General features: G+C 41.5%; 1 protein-coding gene across 1 annotated transcript; it reads left to right on the plus strand.

Annotated features, from left to right (window-relative positions):
- LOC148554627 (uncharacterized) lies at positions 1-18,520 on the plus strand. The gene is made up of 8 exons (XM_088490413.1): positions 1-32; positions 706-1,936; positions 2,227-2,283; positions 2,374-2,592; positions 3,208-3,420; positions 3,568-3,675; positions 3,979-4,253; positions 18,391-18,520. Exons 1-8 carry the CDS (start codon positions 1-3, stop codon positions 18,518-18,520), a joined length of 2,265 nt encoding a protein of 754 aa, XP_088346539.1.
- Positions 18,521-18,677: the final 157 nt, after the last annotated feature.

Consider the following 18,677-nt stretch of genomic DNA (forward strand, 5'->3'; position numbering starts at 1 on the left):
ATGTCCGTAGATGGAGATATTGGCCACGGATGGTAACTCTATTTTTGTGGTATTTTCATCTTCTTTTTCTTGTTTTGAAAGCTTTGAAGCTTGGGTTGTTTGTCTTGTTGTATGCACATTTTGTGCAGTAATTTATGACTCTCTTGTACTCTATTTTTCATCATAGTAAAGCTATATCCTGGTCTTGGTGACTCGTGATTTTTACTTCTCTCATTGAGGAGGTTTTCCACGTCAACAATTTTGGTGTGTTAGCTTGTTTCTAATTTCTGGTTTATGTGATTTTTCTACTGCTATTGGGTATTATTGTGATGGTGTTAATACTTGTTGTGAGTGGATATTGTTACTCCTCTAATTCTTGCAAGTAGGGAATTGTGTTTTATTCCCATCACGATTCAACGTAAATGCATATCGAAAATTAGAGGAACAAAATCGAAAATCTGAAGAAGAAAACAAAGAATAGAAGCTTTACGTTGAAGAGGAACAAAGAATGGAAGCTTTACTTTGAAAAATAGAAGCTTACGTTGAATCTCTGTTATAAGTAAGTGGCTCGGCGCGTGAGAGTAAATTACTTGGATGGACTTGATTAAGAAAATCACTTGGATGCAAAACATTATTGATAAAAAAATATATTAATTAAATATCTAACTAACAACACACAACAACAATAGAAGCTTTAGTGATTAAGGTTCTTGATAAAAATTATAGTTACACAGCTCTTTCACACAAGCTTCGGATGGTTTGGCGCATCAAAGGTGGCTTTGATCTGCTTGATGTGGGGTTTGGGTACTTCATGGTAAAATTCGATGCATGTGAAGATTGTGAGAAGGTCATGCTTGGTGGCCCGTGGTTGATTGAGGGGCACTATGTTGCTGTAAAACCGTGGGATATAGATTTTCGGCCATGTGAGCAATCCTTCGGGTCTACGCTTGTATGGGTTCGGATTTCGGGGCTCCCAATCTGGTGCTATCAGGAACAGGCCATGATGCGTATTGCTTCTGCAATAGGAGTTCCCATCAAAGTGGACTTAGCCACTAAGTTGGCTGAGAGGGGACGATATGCCAGAGTATGTGTTCAAATAAATTTAGGACTGCCAGTGATCAAGCATATCATTGTGGAAGGCGTAACTCATGTAGTGGAGTATGAAAGTTTAAATTTAATTTGTAACTCTTGTGCACGTTATGGTCACGATATGGCACAGTGCTTGGGTAGAGACTCTAGGGAAGGAAAGAGTGCTGATTCCGATGCCACCAAGCCATGGGACGGTATAAAGGCAGTGCCACATCCTGAGACCAAAATTCACAATTCAAATGAAGTAGAACCTAATGTGGTAGGTGGCGTTACTGGCAAGAATCCTGCATCGAATTTGCAAGAGGATTTGGAGGCTAATAATTTGGAAGGAAATAATGTTGAGGAGGCTTGCATGCATGATGAACCAGGCTGGGAGAAAGTTGTGAGGAAAGGTAAAACCAAGCTGGTTCAGAAGCAATTTAACAAGGTCCAAAGAGGCATTCAATCCAAAACCGATTCGAGTAGAGTAATCAGGCCCACCATTCACTTCTCTCACACGAATGGATCCAGCTCCTATCGCGCTAGGGTCGGGTCACGAGTCAAGGTCGGACACAGCGCTTCCCGTGTTGGTGAGACGTCGATCTCCTCAACCCGACACACCCCAGTGCCTTGCGGGTCCTCTCTCCGGAAACGACCAAGGCCGGGGTCCCTACAGAGCTCGCCAGTTGAGAAGAATGGAGGCACGGTGGTGGAAGCATCGTCATGTCTTCCTGCAACCGTGAAGGAGGGTGTTACCGTGGTGGTTCCATTGGCGAAGGAAGGCGCATTGCCGGCTGTTACTGCGTCGGTAGGCGAGATTAAGGAGATATTCCAGGGAGATTCGGCAAACTTGAAGGTCACGGGAGTCACTTCCGCTGGGCAAGCCTTGGTTTGAGGTTGGTGAAGCACTTTGATTTCCTTGTTTTATATTTTATATTTTATATTATGGATAGTTTAAATATAATAGCTTGGAATATTAGGGGTGCTTCTAATAAGTTAGCCCGGGTGAATTGTAAAGAACTGGTTAGGAAATTTAAACCTGTAATTTTTATTGTGGTTGAAACTCACTGTCCTTTTCAACACTTGAAACTATTCTGGGAATGACTTGGTTATCACCCTATTGGTATAGTGGAGGCGTCAGGACACAAGGGGGGTATTTGGTTCCTTTCTGCAATACAGGGTGTTCACTGCAAATGGGTTGATGCTTTCGATCAGTGTGTTACAGTTGAGGTTCAGGTAAATAATGTGATTTGGAGGTGCAGTGGTATCTATGGTAGTCCTCAATTTAATACTAGAGTTCTGCTATGGGATTATCTTGTTACTCAGTCTTCGTCTTTCTGCGGGCCATGGATTGTTCTTGGTGATTTTAATGAAGTACTATTCCCTCATGAATCTAAGGGTTGCCTCTTCTCGAGTCGTCATGCAGATCGGCTTGCTGCCTCTCTAGGGGATAATAATCTGTTTGACTTGAAGACTATTGGAAGACAGTTTTCTTGGTACAGAAGGGTTAAAAATGGTGTTGAGGTGGCGAAAAAACTTGACCGGGTTTGTATCAATAGTGGCTGGCTATCTCTCTTTCCAGAGGCTTACGCAGAAATTTTAAATAAGCTTCAGTCTGATCATTGTCCTATCCTAGTACGCTGTACAGGTCGTCCCCAACCGAAAAAGAATAGACCTTTTCGGTTTATTGCAGCTTAGGTAACTCATCCGGGGTACATAAATATTGTGAACCAGTCATGGCAGGCTGGCTACAGAGAGATGCATGGCAAGCTTTCAGAAGTGCAGAAGAACTCTTTGGAGTTTAATTCTAAAGTGTTCGGCAACATTTTCGTTAGGAAATGCAAATTGGAGAGACAGATTAATTTCCTTCAGAAGCGACTTGAAGTAATGGAAGATTTGTCTATGCGGCAAAAAGAAAAACAGCTGATTGAGGAATTTAATAACACACTTGTGCAGGAGGAACTTCTATGGTTTCAAAAATCCAGAGAGCAGTGGGTAAAATTTGGGGATAGAAATACCAAGTTCTTTCATGTCCAGACTCTTGTGCGGAGAAAGCATAATAAGATTCATGGTCTCTTTCTTCAAGATGGGGTGTGGGAAACGGACCCGGATGTCCTTAGAAAGGAAGCTGAATCCTTCTATAAATGCCTATTCTGCCAGTCGGAGGATGTAGACTTAGGTTGTCTTGGTGATGTGCCGCTGCCTTCCCTGAATGATGAAGCCTGTTGTAGCCTCACAGCGCCAGTTACTCTGGAAGAAGTTAAGTCGGCTGTTTTCAGTATGCATTCTTTTAAGGCGCCGGACCCTGATGGGTTTCAGGCTTTCTTCTTTAAAGAATACTGGAAGATTGTTGGTTTTGATGTTTGGACTATGGTTCGTCATGCGTTCTCTGGTTTGGATATGGATCCAAGGATGATGGAAACTCTTGTGGTTCTTATTCCGAAGGTAGAAAACCCGGTTTCCATGAAGGATTTCCGACCAATTAGTCTCTGTAATGTGGTTTACAAAGTTATAACGAAGGTCCTGGTCAATAGACTTCGTCCCCATCTCAAAGAGATTATTGGGCCCCTTCAAGGAGGGTTTATCCCGGGGAGAGGAACCCCTGATAACATCATTGTAGCACAAGAGGTTCTCCATTTTATGAAGAAGACAAAGTCAAAGAAAGGCACCCTGACCTTTAAGATTGATTTGGAGAAAGCGTACGATAGAGTGGATTGGGGATTTCTGAAACAAACCCTGGTGAGTTTTGGCTTTCCTCCTCCGACAGTCAATCTGATTATGCGTTGTGTCACTGCTTCCTCACTGTCTATCCTCTGGAATGGGGATAGATTAAATAGCTTTACTCCGAGCAGGGGTCTTAGGCAAGGAGATCCTATATCACCGTATCTGTTTGTGTTGTGTATGGAGAGATTGTCCTGTTCTATTAATCAGCAAGTTGATAAGGGCTTGTGGAAGCCAGTTGCGGTTTCTAGAGGGGGTCCAAGAATGTCTCATTTGATGTTTGCCGATGATTTGCTTCTTTTCTGTAAAGCTGAAAAACAACAAGTTCAAACTGTAATGGTAGCTTTGGAAAATTTCTGCAGAGCCTCTGGAATGAAGGTTAATGTGGAAAAATCTAAAGCGCTATGCTCCAAGAATGTTTCAGCAATAAGAAAAGAGATTTTCACTGGAGTCTCCTCCATCAGATTCGTCCAGAACTTGGGCAAGTATTTAGGGGTGAACCTTAATCACTCTCGGGTGACACGCGCAACTTTCAACGATGTTTTGGACAAGATTCGGGGAAGGCTAGCCAGCTGGAAAGGGAGATTGCTTAATAAGGCAGGCAGACTCTGTTTGCTCAACTCGGTAGTGACTGCGATTCCTACTTATCGCATGCAAGTATCTCTCTTCCCTAAAGGGGTAACTAATAAGATAGAATCCATGATGCGAAACTTTCTATGGAAGGGTCAAGCTGATGGTAGAGGCTTGAATCTAGTTAACTGGAAAGTGTTGGTCACTCCTAAGAAGTTTGGAGGTCTGGGAATTAGAGATCCTTTTTGTGCCAATATTGCTCTTCTTGGAAAACTAGTTTGGCAACTTTTTCACCATCCCGACAAGCTATGGGTTCAACTGTTGACGGAGAAATACCATTCTTCTAAGGCTGATTGTTTTAGTCGGTCTCGAGGAAGGGGATCTTATGTTTGGAAGAGTATATGTCGAGCTTGGGATATCCTGAAGGAAGGTTTTAGTTGGTGCATTGGGGATTTGGAATAGAACTTTTGGTTTTCTAAATGGAGAAGAGAGGGGCGACTATGTCAGGAGATGGATTATGTTCACATTTCTGATTCGGATCTCAGGATCTTGGACCTTTGGTCATCTGGACAGTGGAACCTTGAGAATATCTATTCTCATCTGAATCAGTCTCTGCAGAGCAACATTAACTCTTACAACCCAGATGTTCAAGCTGGTTCAGAGGTCGGTTGGTGTTGGACTGGTGCGGCCTCAAAGGTTTATGATGCTCATAGTGGTTATTTGTGGCTCAGTAAGAAGATGTTTAGTTGGGAGGATAGGGGTAATTGGCTTTGACTTTGGTGTCAACATGTTCCAGAAAAGCACAAATTTTTGGCCTGGCTATGTCTTCGGGAGGCTCTTCCTACTGCTGCATTTCATTTTAGGAGGGGCATTTCGCACACGGATAGCTGTCCACGATGTTTCTCAGGTCAGGAATCGGTTTTACATTGTATTCGGGATTGTCCAAAAGCCCAACTTGTTTGGCAAGCTTTAGGGATCTCCGATCAACCAGTGGATTTGATGAGTTGGTTCTTATATAATAGCAAACAGCGCCCTTTTAGATTCTTTTCTGGTCTCTGGTGGATTTGGTGTTCGAGAAATAACGAGATCTTTCATCCTCACGAGCATTGGACCACAGACAAGGTGATTGGTATGGCTTTGTCCTTAGAAAAGGAGCTCCGAAATGTTCTTGAGTTGCAACGACTATCTATCCCCTCAACCATTAGTGGCTCTTGGATTCCCCCCTCAGTGGGTACCTTTAAGATTAATTGTGATGCTAGCTATCCTGGCAGTGGTGCTCGAGTTAGTTTTGCTTGTGTTAGCAGAGATTGGAAGGGAAGGTGGCAACGAGGCTGTCTGGGAACAATTGAGAGTCGTAGCATTTTGCAAGGAGAGTTGTTTGCTATTTGGAGAGGCTTTCTTTTAGCATGGGACTCGGGACAAAGAGACATTATATGTGAGACAGACTGTGTGGAGGTATTTACTATTGTCAATAATTTACAAGATTGCTTTGGGTTTATTAATCCTTTGGTGTTAAAAATCTGAGATATCATGTCTTGGAAATGGCGTGCTGATCTTCGGTTGATCTTGAGAGATGCAAATACAGTAGCAGACATCATGGCAAAGACTGCAATGAGGACTATTTCTCCCCAAGTGGAGCTTCCATTGCCTTGGAAGGAGTTTGAGAGTAGTATTCAGCGGGACTGCCTTTCTTAAGCAGTTTCTTGTTTTTTTTTTCTTTCTTAGTTTTTGTTTATTTTCTTTTAAGTCACCAAAAAAAAATCATTAGTCCTTAATTAAATATCTAAATAATATATTCAAAAAAATTTTTAATTTATTTTATTTTACTGACTATTTCTAACAATTAATAATAACATTATATATACATGCCTATAATCAGGCACGGACCCAGTAAGGGCAATGAGGGGGCACTTGCCCCCACTGCTTTTTCATTTTTTTTTTCAAAATAGTTATATATAATAATATATCTCTACTTTAAATTTTAAATGATCCCACTACAAATAAATTACACTCAATTGGTTAAAGTTTCAAATTAACTTTTTTATTTTCTATTGTTTTTACTATTATTTAACTTAAATTTAATTTTTGTACCATTACTCTTTTATTCTCTTAAATTATTTTTTTATTTTTATATTTTTAACATTTTTTCTTGTCTAGTAGTCATCTTCTATTCATCAAAAAGTAAATTTCAAATTCTCTATATTTTTTTTATATAATTTTCTATGACTCTATGTATCTTCCAATTTCATTGTTTTTCTTTTTGATATTTTCAATAACAAATTTTAATTCAAACAATTATAGTTTAGGTATTAATCTAATATTTCTCTTCATGACTTTATATATTTTATTTTATTCTCAATTTATTCATCTTTATTACTTATTTTTTTATCTTTTGTTCTATTATATGGACTTGTGTTGCATATAAAATTTTAAAATATTAATTTATTAATTTAGAATATATTTTTTATTTTTGAAAATAGTAAAGATAAAATATTTTAGAGTAAAGTATCGATTTTGTCCCCAACGTTTGGGATAAGTCCCAAAGTTGTCCCTAACGTTTCAATCGTCCTATTTAAGTCCCTAATGTTTCAAAAATTGACTCAATGTTGTCCTGCCGTTATGGGTGCACAGACCCGGCCCGACCCGGTCCCGAACACTTTAAAGACTAATTTGGTGTGATTTCATCGGGTTTAGGGTCGGGTACGGGTCTCAAAAATAGACCCGGTCATTATTTCGGGTCGGGTTCGGGCCATAGCTCGGGTCACCCGAAGTCGGCCCGGTGGCCCGGTCATCATACACAATTAATATTTTGTGTTATTAGTGATGGATCATGACTATTCTTATGTGGAATTTAAGTATTGTAAACCTTAATATTTTGTGTTATTAGTCATTATAAGACTATAAATTAATGTTTTATGTTTAGAATGCATAAGACTTTAGACTAATACATAAAATTGTGTTATTTGTATTGATTTAAATATTTGGTATTATTAGACAATATTAGTATTGATTGTGGTTATGCTTTAGTATTGATTGTGGTTATGCTTTAATTTTGAAGAAGGGTTGTGTAAGACCTGGTTAATTAATGGCTAATTAACCATATATGAGAATTTATTTTAGAAAGCCAAAAATATTATTTTTATGGCTAAATGTGATAGAGGAAATTGAGACGAGAATTTCGGTACCAAGTTCATAGAAATCGGACCAAGATTGGACCGAACGGGCCAAACCGGGCCAACCGGACCCAAAGTGGGCCCTTGGCCCAACATGGCTAAACCCTAAAACACTCATTTCAGCATTCTCTCTCCTCACTTATCACTCAAACACGCTGAAATGGAGTAAGGGAGGGGAAGAACACTCTCTCAAACTTCTATCTCTCACTTGATCTTCAAACCACCATAACTTTTGATCTAGAGTTTCGATCGCCGCACCGTTTGCGGCCACGCGTTCACCGCGGAGAGCTCTACAAAAACCATACAATCAATCTTAAGGTAAGCTACGTTTTTCTCTTCGAAATTCCATCCCTTGTTTTCGAGTTTCATGGATGAAATGTTGAGATTTTGGGCTCTTTGATGTTATAGGACCCAACTCTCTTGAAGGAGAAGGTTAATCTTGTCTCCTTGGACCTTGAGTGTGGTAAGATTCTCAACCCTAGTGTAATTTGTTGTTCTATGATGTTGGGTATTGAGATGTAGTGTATGGGTATGATGATTGTGGCTTAGGTTGTGTATATGTGAAAGTTGGAGCTTGATTGGTGATTTTGGAAAGCTTGGGAGAGGGTTTTGTGTGATAAAATCTGTTCTTGGAGGTGTTGAGACCTTGAGAGCTTGTGGACAAGGGGTTTGGAAGTGCTCCGGTTGAGCTTGGGAAATTGGCTAAGGTATGGTTTCGGTTTCTCGTATCTAATATGTAATGTGGTAGGAAATACTTAGGTTAGAGGCCCTAAGATAGGTATTGAATTGATGATGTTGTTGATTGTTGAGATATATGACGTGATCATATATGTGATTATGAATATTGATGCCTTGGTTGTGTGATGTATGAGAAAATGCATGTTGTGATATATGCTTGATGAATGATTAAGGTTGAATTGGTGGGTGGTACCATGTTGATGGCGAGTATGATGATGATTACGTATAATGATGGTTGATTGGAAATGGTATTATTGGAAATTGGGATGAGGAAGAATGTATGACATGACATTGTGTTTGTCCTTTAGCCATTTGATTGAGAAGTGTTAAAATAGTTGGATGTGGTTTTGGGAATTTTGGGTAAAGTGTCAATGTGTGAGTTGAGGATGGCTTGATGTTGATTTTGGTACATTTTGATTGATTTCAAAGAAAAGGGATGAAATTGGCATGTTTTGATTGATTTTGAAAAGAGTTGAAAGTGGCTTGTTTTGAAAATGGCACTTTGTGGTTTTGTATGAAAACATGGCTTTTGGGCATACTTTGACGGGACATAAATTGGACTACAAATCTTTGTTTTGTGCCAAATTTGTTTAAAAATAAAATTGGATCCGGGATATCCATGCCGTTCGAAGAACGGGTGAAAAACGATTTAAAATGAGAAAATTATGTCCGTCGGAAGATTGGGGGTTGAATTTGTAAATTCTGCAGCTTTTAACTTAAAAAATTTCTTAGCAGAATGACCCTCCGCACGTAGGCGCACTTGGTGCGTACGCGTCGTTCTTCAAGAAAGAACCATCCACGCGTGCGCGTGGTGTGCGCGGTCGCGTCGATGCGCTGCACCAAATGCCCAGCTATTTTCCCGAGAGTTGTGCCAGTTTTATGCCTGAGGCGCAAGAGCACCCACGCGTACGCGTGGTTGACGCTCGCGCGTCGTTTGGCTATTTCTTAACCCACGCGTCCGCGCGTATGACGCTTGCGCGTCGATGAGATTTTGTGGCCATCCACGCGTGCGCGTACGCGTGGCCCTGTTTTCATTCCAAAGTTGATTTTTGAGTTTTAAAAGCCAAATTTCATACTTCTAAGCCTCCGATCTCACCACTTATGTCTTAAATTATTATAATATTCCTAGCAATGAGGCAAGGGGCTAGTAAATGTGGTAACTTGCGAGTGAAGCAAGGAAAAAATGAATGATCAATGAGGATCAAAGATGATTATGTGAGATGCGGAGGATGGCGGTGGAAGTGCTTGTTGTGCCATTGGCCGAAGGGCCGTAATTGTTAATGAATTGGCCGGTTATGGATTTAACTGTGAGCCGGACGGCTAGATTATTGTCGTGTTACGGCGGAGCCATGATTATGGCTAAGTATAAATGCATATATGCTGTTGAATGAATTGCGGATGTTTGCACTTCCACCATCGGAGATGAGGGTTTCCCTGGGAGGAAGCAGTGGCTAGCCACCACGTGCTCCAAGTTGAGACTCGAAGCTCTTGTGACCATATGTCGTAAGTGTGGCCGGGCACTGTGAAAGGCCCGGATGAGCTCGCCCCCGTAAATATTCACCAGTGAGGGTGATAGATATGGATCATGATTATGATTAAGTTTATGATGAGTATAACTCGAGTTGGGGATGCGCGACAGAGGGACAGTCCAATGGTTAGCTACCGGGACTTGTCAGGTTGGCTCTATAACTGACAGATGATATCATCAGCCACTAGGGACAGGCATTCATCATATGCATACTATATGAATTGTTTGAGATTGCCTATTTGACTGCATATTACTTGCTAATTGTCTAAATGCCTTATTTGTTCCTATTTGTAAATCTCTTGTCTGATATAACTGTGTTTGCTATATTATACTCCTGCTGGTGGTTGGGAGGTTTGAAGGAATTGGAAAGGGAAGTATTAGTTAGACTGAAGGATCTTTAGTCAGTTGCCACTTACGGTTTAGTTTGTTTATAAGCTTTCATATTATCTGGAGGAAGTTCTAGGATTGCCTTCGGCTTTCCTCTATTATTATGTATTATATATGTGGAAGCTGTTACCATGCTGGGGACCTCTAGTTCTCACCCATGCGAGTTTTGTGGTTTTCAGATGCAGGACGTGAGGTTTTTCGCTGAGGCATGCTGGAGACTTCTGGATTAGCGAAGATCCTTTGTTCTCGGGACTCTGTTTTGGTTTATATATCTTGTTTAGATATTTTTATCTCCATTAAATAATACAAACTGTGATGACTCCTCTCATAGGAGATTTTGGAGAATAGGTTTCTGTATTTGTGTCCCTTTGGATTTCCTTTGGGGTTTTCTTATTTTATTATATGTATATATTGCTATGCCCGGACCGGTTATCTTTGCAACCGAATTTTGAGTCTTGATATTCCTGTTTTTGACACTCCTTTATATATATATATAATCTCGCGTTAACTTATCCTTTGCTCATTGCGTTATCGATCGGAGGGTTGCGCTTTCGAGTTGCGATTTTCGTTTACCCCTTTTTCTACAAAGGCTCCTAGTTATAATCAATCATTCATACTATTATACGTACTAAATTTGTGTTTTAGAGGTCGTAATACCTTGCCATCTCTAAATTATGACTTAAGCATAAGACTCTGTATGGTAGGGTGTTATATTATGGTATCAGAGCAGTTCGTTCCTATAGAGCCTGACTATGCTTCTGTGCATTTTCTGTATGTGTGTTATGTGCTATTAGTATATCTGCTTGATATAATTGGCATAAACGTTCATGAGCATGCATTTGGGACTTTGAAGCACTAGACTTCTGATATTGAGACTGATCAACTTAATATCGATTGTTTGGTGTGTATAGGAACCAGATGGCGCCTCGTGGACGCGGTAGAGGTCGTAGGAGCGGTCATACGAATGCTCGTGCGCCGGAGATTAATCCTAATGACTCGGTGAACTTTATGACTGCATTGGAGAACATGGCTGCTGCTATGCAAGCCACTGCTGAGGCTCTTGGTCAACAGATGAACAACCATGGTAATGACGGAGGTGGAGTTCAGGGCCCGATGACACTGGCAAACTTTTTGAAGGTTAATCCACCTAAGTTCAAGGGAACCACTAGCCCGACTGAGGCCGATACATGGTTTCAGGCCATGGAACGAGCACTGCAAGCGCAGGTGGTACCTAAAGGGCAGCGTGTGGAGTTCGCTACCTATTTGCTCACTGGGGAAGCGTCGCATTGGTGGCAAGGAATCTGACGCCTCCTGCAGCAGGGTGATGATTATATCACTTGGGATGTCTTCTAAGAGGAGTTCTATAAAAAGTACTTTCCGACTTCTGCTAGGACGGCCAAGGAGCTTGAATTGTTGCAGCTGAAGTAGGGTACTATGTCCGTATCTGAGTATACTGACAAGTTTGAGGAGCTGTTTAGATTCTCTCGTATGTGTCAAGGGACTCCGGTGGAATATGAGGAATGGAAGTGTGTTAAGTACGAAAGAGGACTCCGGAGCGATATTTTCGGTTCGGTGGGGCCAATGGAGATTAGGACTTTCTCCGAGTTGGTGAACAAGTGTAGGGTTGCTGAAGAGTGTGTGAAGAGGGCAGCCACTGAGAAAGGAAGTCACAAAGGATCATTTCCACAGAATCGAGGGAAGAGTTTTGCACCTAGAGGTCCGCCTTTCAAGAGGGGAGGTTCCTTTAGGAGGCCCAACAACAACTACTCCCAAGGGAAAAGGTTTGGAAAACAGCCTCAGAATGATCAAGCTTGTACTAGGTGTGGGAGTCACCATCCGGGAGTACCATGCAAGGCCGGATGGGGTTTGTGCTATAATTGTGGAAAGGCGGGGCATAGAGCCGCAAGTTGTCCGGAGCAGCAGAAGCAAGGTGCTGGGAAAGCACAACAGACCGGTCGGGTGTTCACCACCTCAGCTAGGGGTGCAGAGGGATCCGAGACACTCATTCGAGGTAATTGTGAAATGGGTGGTCAAACTTTAAATGCTTTATTTGATTCGGGAGCATCGCATTCATTCATTGCATTTGAGAAAGCCCATGAGTTAGGATTGAAGATCGTAACCTTAGGTTATGACCTAAAAGTATATAATGCAACCCATGAAGCCATGGTAACTAGGCTAGGATGCCCGAAAGTTTTGTTTAGGTTCAAGCAGCGTGATTTTGTCCATAATTTAATCTGCTTACCGATGATCGGTCTTGATCTTATCTTGGGATTGGACTGGTTATCTAAGAACCATGTCCTGCTTGATTGTTCTACAAAGTCGGTGTACTTTATGCCGGAAGATACAGACGGGCCGGTCGTGGTGAATAATTATTACTTGAATTCGATGATGGTGAACTGTTCTGGAACTGAATGTCAGGGTATCCTGTTGTTAACCGCTGGTGTTTCGGGTGATGACCAAAGGTTGGATCAGATTCCGATAGTGTGTGAGTTTCCGGAAGTGTTTTCCGATGATATTGAGGAATTTCCACCTAACCGAGAGGTCGAGTTTGCTATTGAGTTGGTGCCTGGGGCGGGACCAATCTCAAGTGCTCCTTATAGAATGTCACCGTTAGAGATGGCCGAGCTAAAGTCTCAGTTAGAGGAATTGTTGGGTAAGAACTTTATCCGACCAAGTGTTTTCCCGTGGGGTGCTCTAGTGTTACTGGTAAAGAAGAAAGATGAAAGTATGCGACTCTGTGTGGATTACAGGCAGCTGAACAAGGTCACCATAAAGAATAAGTACCCATTGCCAAGGACTAGGACTGGTTTTGATGCTATCTGGGTGATTGTGGACCGACTGACGAAGTCAGCTCACTTTTTGCCTATTCGGATGACTTACACCCTTGAGGAGCTAGCTCGGTTATACATAAAGGAGATTGTGAGACTCCATGGTGTACCTGCTACTATAATCTCTGATAGAGATCCTCGTTTCACTTCGAGGTTCTGGGGTGCATTTCAGAAAGCTTTTGGAACACGTTTAAGCTTGAGTACAGCGTACCATCTGCAAACAGATGGTCAATCCGAGAGGACGATCTAAACACTAGAGAATATGTTGAGAGCTTGTGTTTTGGATCAACCGGCGAGTTGGGATCGGTATATGCCGTTAGTGGAGTTTGCATACAATAATAGTTACCATGCGAGCATTGGAATGGCTCCGTATGAAGCATTGTATGGGAGGAAATGTCAATCTCCGCTATGTTGGTATGAAGCTGGAGAGAAAGGCTTGTTGGGGCCAGAAATGATAGCTGAGACCACTGAACAAGTTAAGAAAATCCGAGATAGGATGCTTACGGCACAGAGTCGCTAGAAGAGTTACGTCGATCAGAGGCGGAAGCCCTTGGAATTTGAAGAAGGAGATCATGTTTTCCTGAAGGTTACTCCAACCGCAGGAGTAGGTAGGGCGATTAAAGCAAAGAAGTTGAATCCTCGATACATTGGTCCATTTCAGATCTTGGAGAGGATTGGACTGGTGGCGTATCGGATGGCTCTACCACCTCATCTTTCGAACCTGCACAATGTGTTTCACGTGTCACAGCTTCGGAAGTACACTCCTGATGCTAGCCATGTGTTAGAACCTGAATCAGTTCAGTTAAGGGAAGATTTGACGCTTCCAATGGCTCCAGTACGAATTGATGATACTAGTATCAAATGGTTGCGTGAAAAAGAGGTTTCATTGGTCAAAGTGGCATGGAGTCGAGGCGGTGTTGAGGAACACACTTGGGAACTTGAATCGGAGATGCAAACGGATTATCCGCACTTATTCTCAGGTAATTGGATTTGAATTTTGTGGGCAAAATTCCCAATTAGGTGGGTAGGATGTAAGACCCGGTTAATTAACGGCTAATTAACCCATATATGAGAATTTATTCTAGAAAGCCAAAAATATTATTTTTATGGCAAAATGTGATAGAGGAAATTGAGACGAGAATTTCGGTACCAATTTTATAGAAATCGGACCAAGATTGGACCGAACGGGCCAAACCGGGCCAACCGGACCCAAAGTGGGCCCTTGGCCCAACATGGCTAAACTCTAAAACACTCATTTCATAATTCTCTCTCCTCACTTATCACTCAAACACGCTGAAATGGAGTAAGGGAGGGGAAGAATACTCTCTCAAACTTCTATCTCTCACTTGATCTTCAAACTACTATAACTTTTGATCTAGAGCTCCGATCGCCGTACCGTTTGCGACCACGCATTCACCGCGGAGAGCTCTACAAAACCCATACAATCAATCTTAAGGTAATCCACGTTTTTCTCTTCGAAATTTCAGCCCTTGTTTTCGAGTTTCATGGATGAAATGTTGAGATTTTGGGCTCTTTGATGTTATAGGACCCAACTCTCTTGAAGGAGAAGGTTAATCTTGTCTCCTTGGACTTTGAGTGTGGTAAGATTCTCAACCCTAGTGTAATTTGTTGTTCTATGATGTTGGGTATTGAGACGTAGTGTATGGGTATGATGATTGTGGCTTAGGTTGTGTATATGTGAAAGTTGGAGCTTGATTGGTGATTTTGGAAAGCTTGGGAGAGGGTTTTGTGTGATAAAATCTGTTCTTGGAGGTGTTGAGACCTTGAGAGCTTGTGGACAAGGGGTTTGGAAGTGCTCCGGTTGAGCTTGGGAAATCAGCTAAGGTATGGTTTCGGTTTCTCGTATCTAATATGTAATGTGGTAAGAAATACTTAGGCTAGAGGCCCTAAGATAGGCATTGAATTGATGATGTTGTTGATTGGTTGAGATATATGAGGTGATCATATATGTGATTATGAATATTGATGCCTTGGTTGTGTGATGTATGAGAAAATGCATGTTGTGATATTGCTTGATGAATGATTAAGGTTGAATTGGTGGGTGGTACCATGTTGATGGCGGGTATGATGATGATTACGTATAATGATGGTTGATTGGAAATGGTATTATTGAAAATTGGGATGAGGAAGAATGTATGACATGATATTGTGTTTGTCCTTTAGCCATTTGATTGAGAAGTGTTAAAATGGTTGGATGTGGTTTTGGGAATTTTGGTTAAAGTGTCAATGTGTGAGTTGAGGATGGCTTGATGTTGATTTTGGTACATTTTGATTGATTTCAAAGAAAAGGGATGAAATTGGCATGTTTTGATTGATTTTGAAAAGAGTTAAAAGTGGCTTGTTTTGAAAATGGCACTTTGTGGTTTTGTATGAAAATATGGCTTTTGGGCATACTTTGATGGGATATAACTTGGACTACGGATCTCTGTTTTGTGCCAAATTTCTTTAAAAATGAAATTGGATCTGGGATGTCCATGCCATTCGAAGAACGGGTGAAAAACGATTTAAAATGAGAAAATTATGTCCATCGAAAGATTGGGGGTTGAATCTGTAAATTCTGCATCTTTTTAACTTAGAAAATTTCTTAGCAGAATGACCCTCCGCGCGTAGGCGCACTTGGCGCGTGCGAGTCGTTCTTCAAGAAAGCACCATACACGCGTGCGCGTGGTGTGCGCGGTCGCGTCGATGCGCTGCACCAAATGCCCAGCTATTTTCCCGAGAGTTGTGCCAGAGTTGTGCCAGTTTTATGCCTGGGGCGCAAAGCACCCACGCGTACGCGTGGTTGACGCTCGCGCGTCGTTTGGCTATTTTTCAACCCACACGTCCGCGCGTATGACGCTTGCGCGTCGATGAGATTTTGTGGCTATCCACGCGTGCGCGTGGAGTGCGCGTACGCGTGGCCCTGTTTTCATCCCAAAGTTGATTTTTGAGTTTTAAAAGCCAAATTTCATACTTCTAAGCCTCCGATCTCACCACTTATGTCTTAAATCTTTATAATATGCCTAGCAATGAGGCAAGGGGCTAGTAAATGTGGTAACTTGCGAGTGAAGCAAGGGAAAAATGAATGATCAATGAGGATCAAAGATGATTATGTGAGATGCGAGGATGGCGGTGGAAGTGCTTGTTGTGCCATGGGCCGAAGGGCCATAATTGTTAATGAATTGGCTGGTTATGGATTTAACCGTGAGCCGGACGGCTAGATTATTGCCGTGTTACGGCGGAGCCATGATTATGGCTAAGTATAAATGCATATATGCTGTTGAATGAATTGCGAATGTTTGCACTTCCACCATCGGAGATGAGGGTTTCCCTGGGAGGAAGCAGTGGCTAGCCACCACGTGCTCCAGGTTGAGACTCGAAGCTATTGTGAGTCTATGTCGTAAGTGTGGCCGGGCACTGTGAAAGGCCTGGATGAGCTCGCCCCCGTAAATATTCACCAGTGAGGATGATAGATATGGATCATGATTATGATCAAGTTTATGATGAGTATAACTCGAGTTGGGGATGCGCGACAGAGGGACAGTCCAATGGTTAGCTACCGGGACTTGTCAGGTTGGCTCTATAACCGACAGATGATATCATCAGCCACTAGGGACAGGCATTCATCATATGCATACTATATGAATTGTTTGAGATTGCCTATTTGATTGCATATTACTTGCTAATTGTCTAAATGCCTTATTTGTTCCTATTTGTAAATCTCTTGTCTGATATAACTGTGTTTGCTATATTATACTCCTGCTGGTGGTTGGGAGGTTTGAAGGAATTGGAAAGGGAAGTATTAGTTAGACTGAAGGATCTTTAGTCAGTTGCCACTTACGGTTTAGTTTGTTTATAAGCTTTGATATTATCTGGAGGAAGTTCTAGGATTGCCTTCGGCTTTCCTCTATTATTATGTATTATATATGTGGAAGCTGTTACCATGCTGGGGACCTTTGGTTCTTACCCATGCGGGTTTTGTGGTTTTCAGATGCAGGACGTGAGGTTTCTCGTTGAGGCATGCTGGAGACTTCTGGATTAGCGAAGATCCTTTGTTCTCGGGACTCTGTTTTGGTTTATATATCTTGTTTAGATATTTTTATCTCCATTAAATAATACAAACTGTGATGACTCCTCTCATAGGAGATTTTGGAGAATAGGTTTCTGTATTTGTGTCCCTTTGGATTTCCTTTAGGGTTTTCTTATTTTATTATATGTATATATTGCTATGCTCGGACCGATTATCTTCCCAACCAGATTTTGAGTCTTGATATTCCTGTTTTTGACACTCCTTTATATATATATAATCTCGCATTAACTTATCCTTTGCTCGTTGCGTTATCGATCGGAGGGTTGCACTTTCGAGTTGCGATTTTCGTTTACCCCTTTTTCTACAAAGGCTCCTAGTTATAATCAATCATTTATACTACTATACGTACTAAATTTTTGTTTTAGAGGTCGTAATACCTTGCCATCTCTGAATTATGACTTAAGCATAAGACTCTGTATGGTAGGGTGTTACAGGTTGGTTCTTGTTATATTTTTCTAAGTGAATTTTACCATGTTAACTAATGGTTGGAGTCTTGGAAATTTGGATATTTTTACATGCTAGCTTACAAGAAGGTATCAATGTAATGTAATGTTAACGGCCCGGTTTTCACCCGGTATAATTGTGGCCCGAAAGTGTATTGGTTTCATCGGGTCTAGGGCCGGGTTCGGGTCTAATAAATAGACCCGGTGTATATTTCGGGCCGGGTCTGGGTCACATCAAACCCGGCTTCACCCGGCCCATGTGCACCCTTACCTGCTGTTAGGGATCCGTTAACAGAATTGACGGCGGGACAAAATTGAGACGATTTTAAAACGTTAGGGACTTAAATAGGACGAAAACGTTGGGGACAAAAATGATACATAGAAATAAATTTTAATTTTATCCTTCAATAATATCATTTTTTTACTTTACATAGTATTCAATTGTTTTTTAATCACATCTAAGTAAATTACACTTAATCATATTACTTTTGGTCCGGCCATTACAAATCCAATATCATAAATCGGCTTTATCATTCATAACTCGGCATTATTCACATTATTACCCAGAAAATTGGCGTTATAGTTCGGCATTGCAGTCATTACTCGGCAATTTACGTTATTAATCGGCGTTACAGTTACTAATCAGCAATCAATGTCATTTATTAAAAAGTAACGTTACAAATCAGCTTAACGGACTGCTTCACAAAAGTGAAACGTCCAAACCCTTATTATTGCCCTTTAATACAGGCTATAAAACAGGAACATAACCGATTTATACACTATCACCTATAAAAAGGTATGATCTTCTATCCTAAAGACACATTGAATTCTCAATACTAACTTAAGCTTCGGAGTGCCTTTGTAGGTACACTCCCCCTGTTTCTTGCTCAAAGCTCTACGCGATTGGACACCCTCTTGGAGTAAAGCTCGGATTATCACAAGGCTTAAAGGTCGGCACCGAAGATAATAACTCGGCGTCGACTCCCAGAGACTGAGCTCTCCCTCCAGGTATCCATACAAGAACAATTGGCGCCCACCGTGGGGCCGAAAATATAAACCTCTCCATATATCATCGGCCTCGAGGTTCCTGTTTGAAGTCATGGCTGAACAACCTCCACCCACGCCATCCGAATTGCTCCGGATGGTGACCGA

This window comes from Arachis ipaensis, chromosome B6 (assembly GCF_059453495.1).
Source record: "Arachis ipaensis isolate K30076 ecotype BB chromosome B6, ASM5945349v1, whole genome shotgun sequence".
Taxonomy (NCBI): Eukaryota; Viridiplantae; Streptophyta; class Magnoliopsida; order Fabales; family Fabaceae; genus Arachis; species Arachis ipaensis.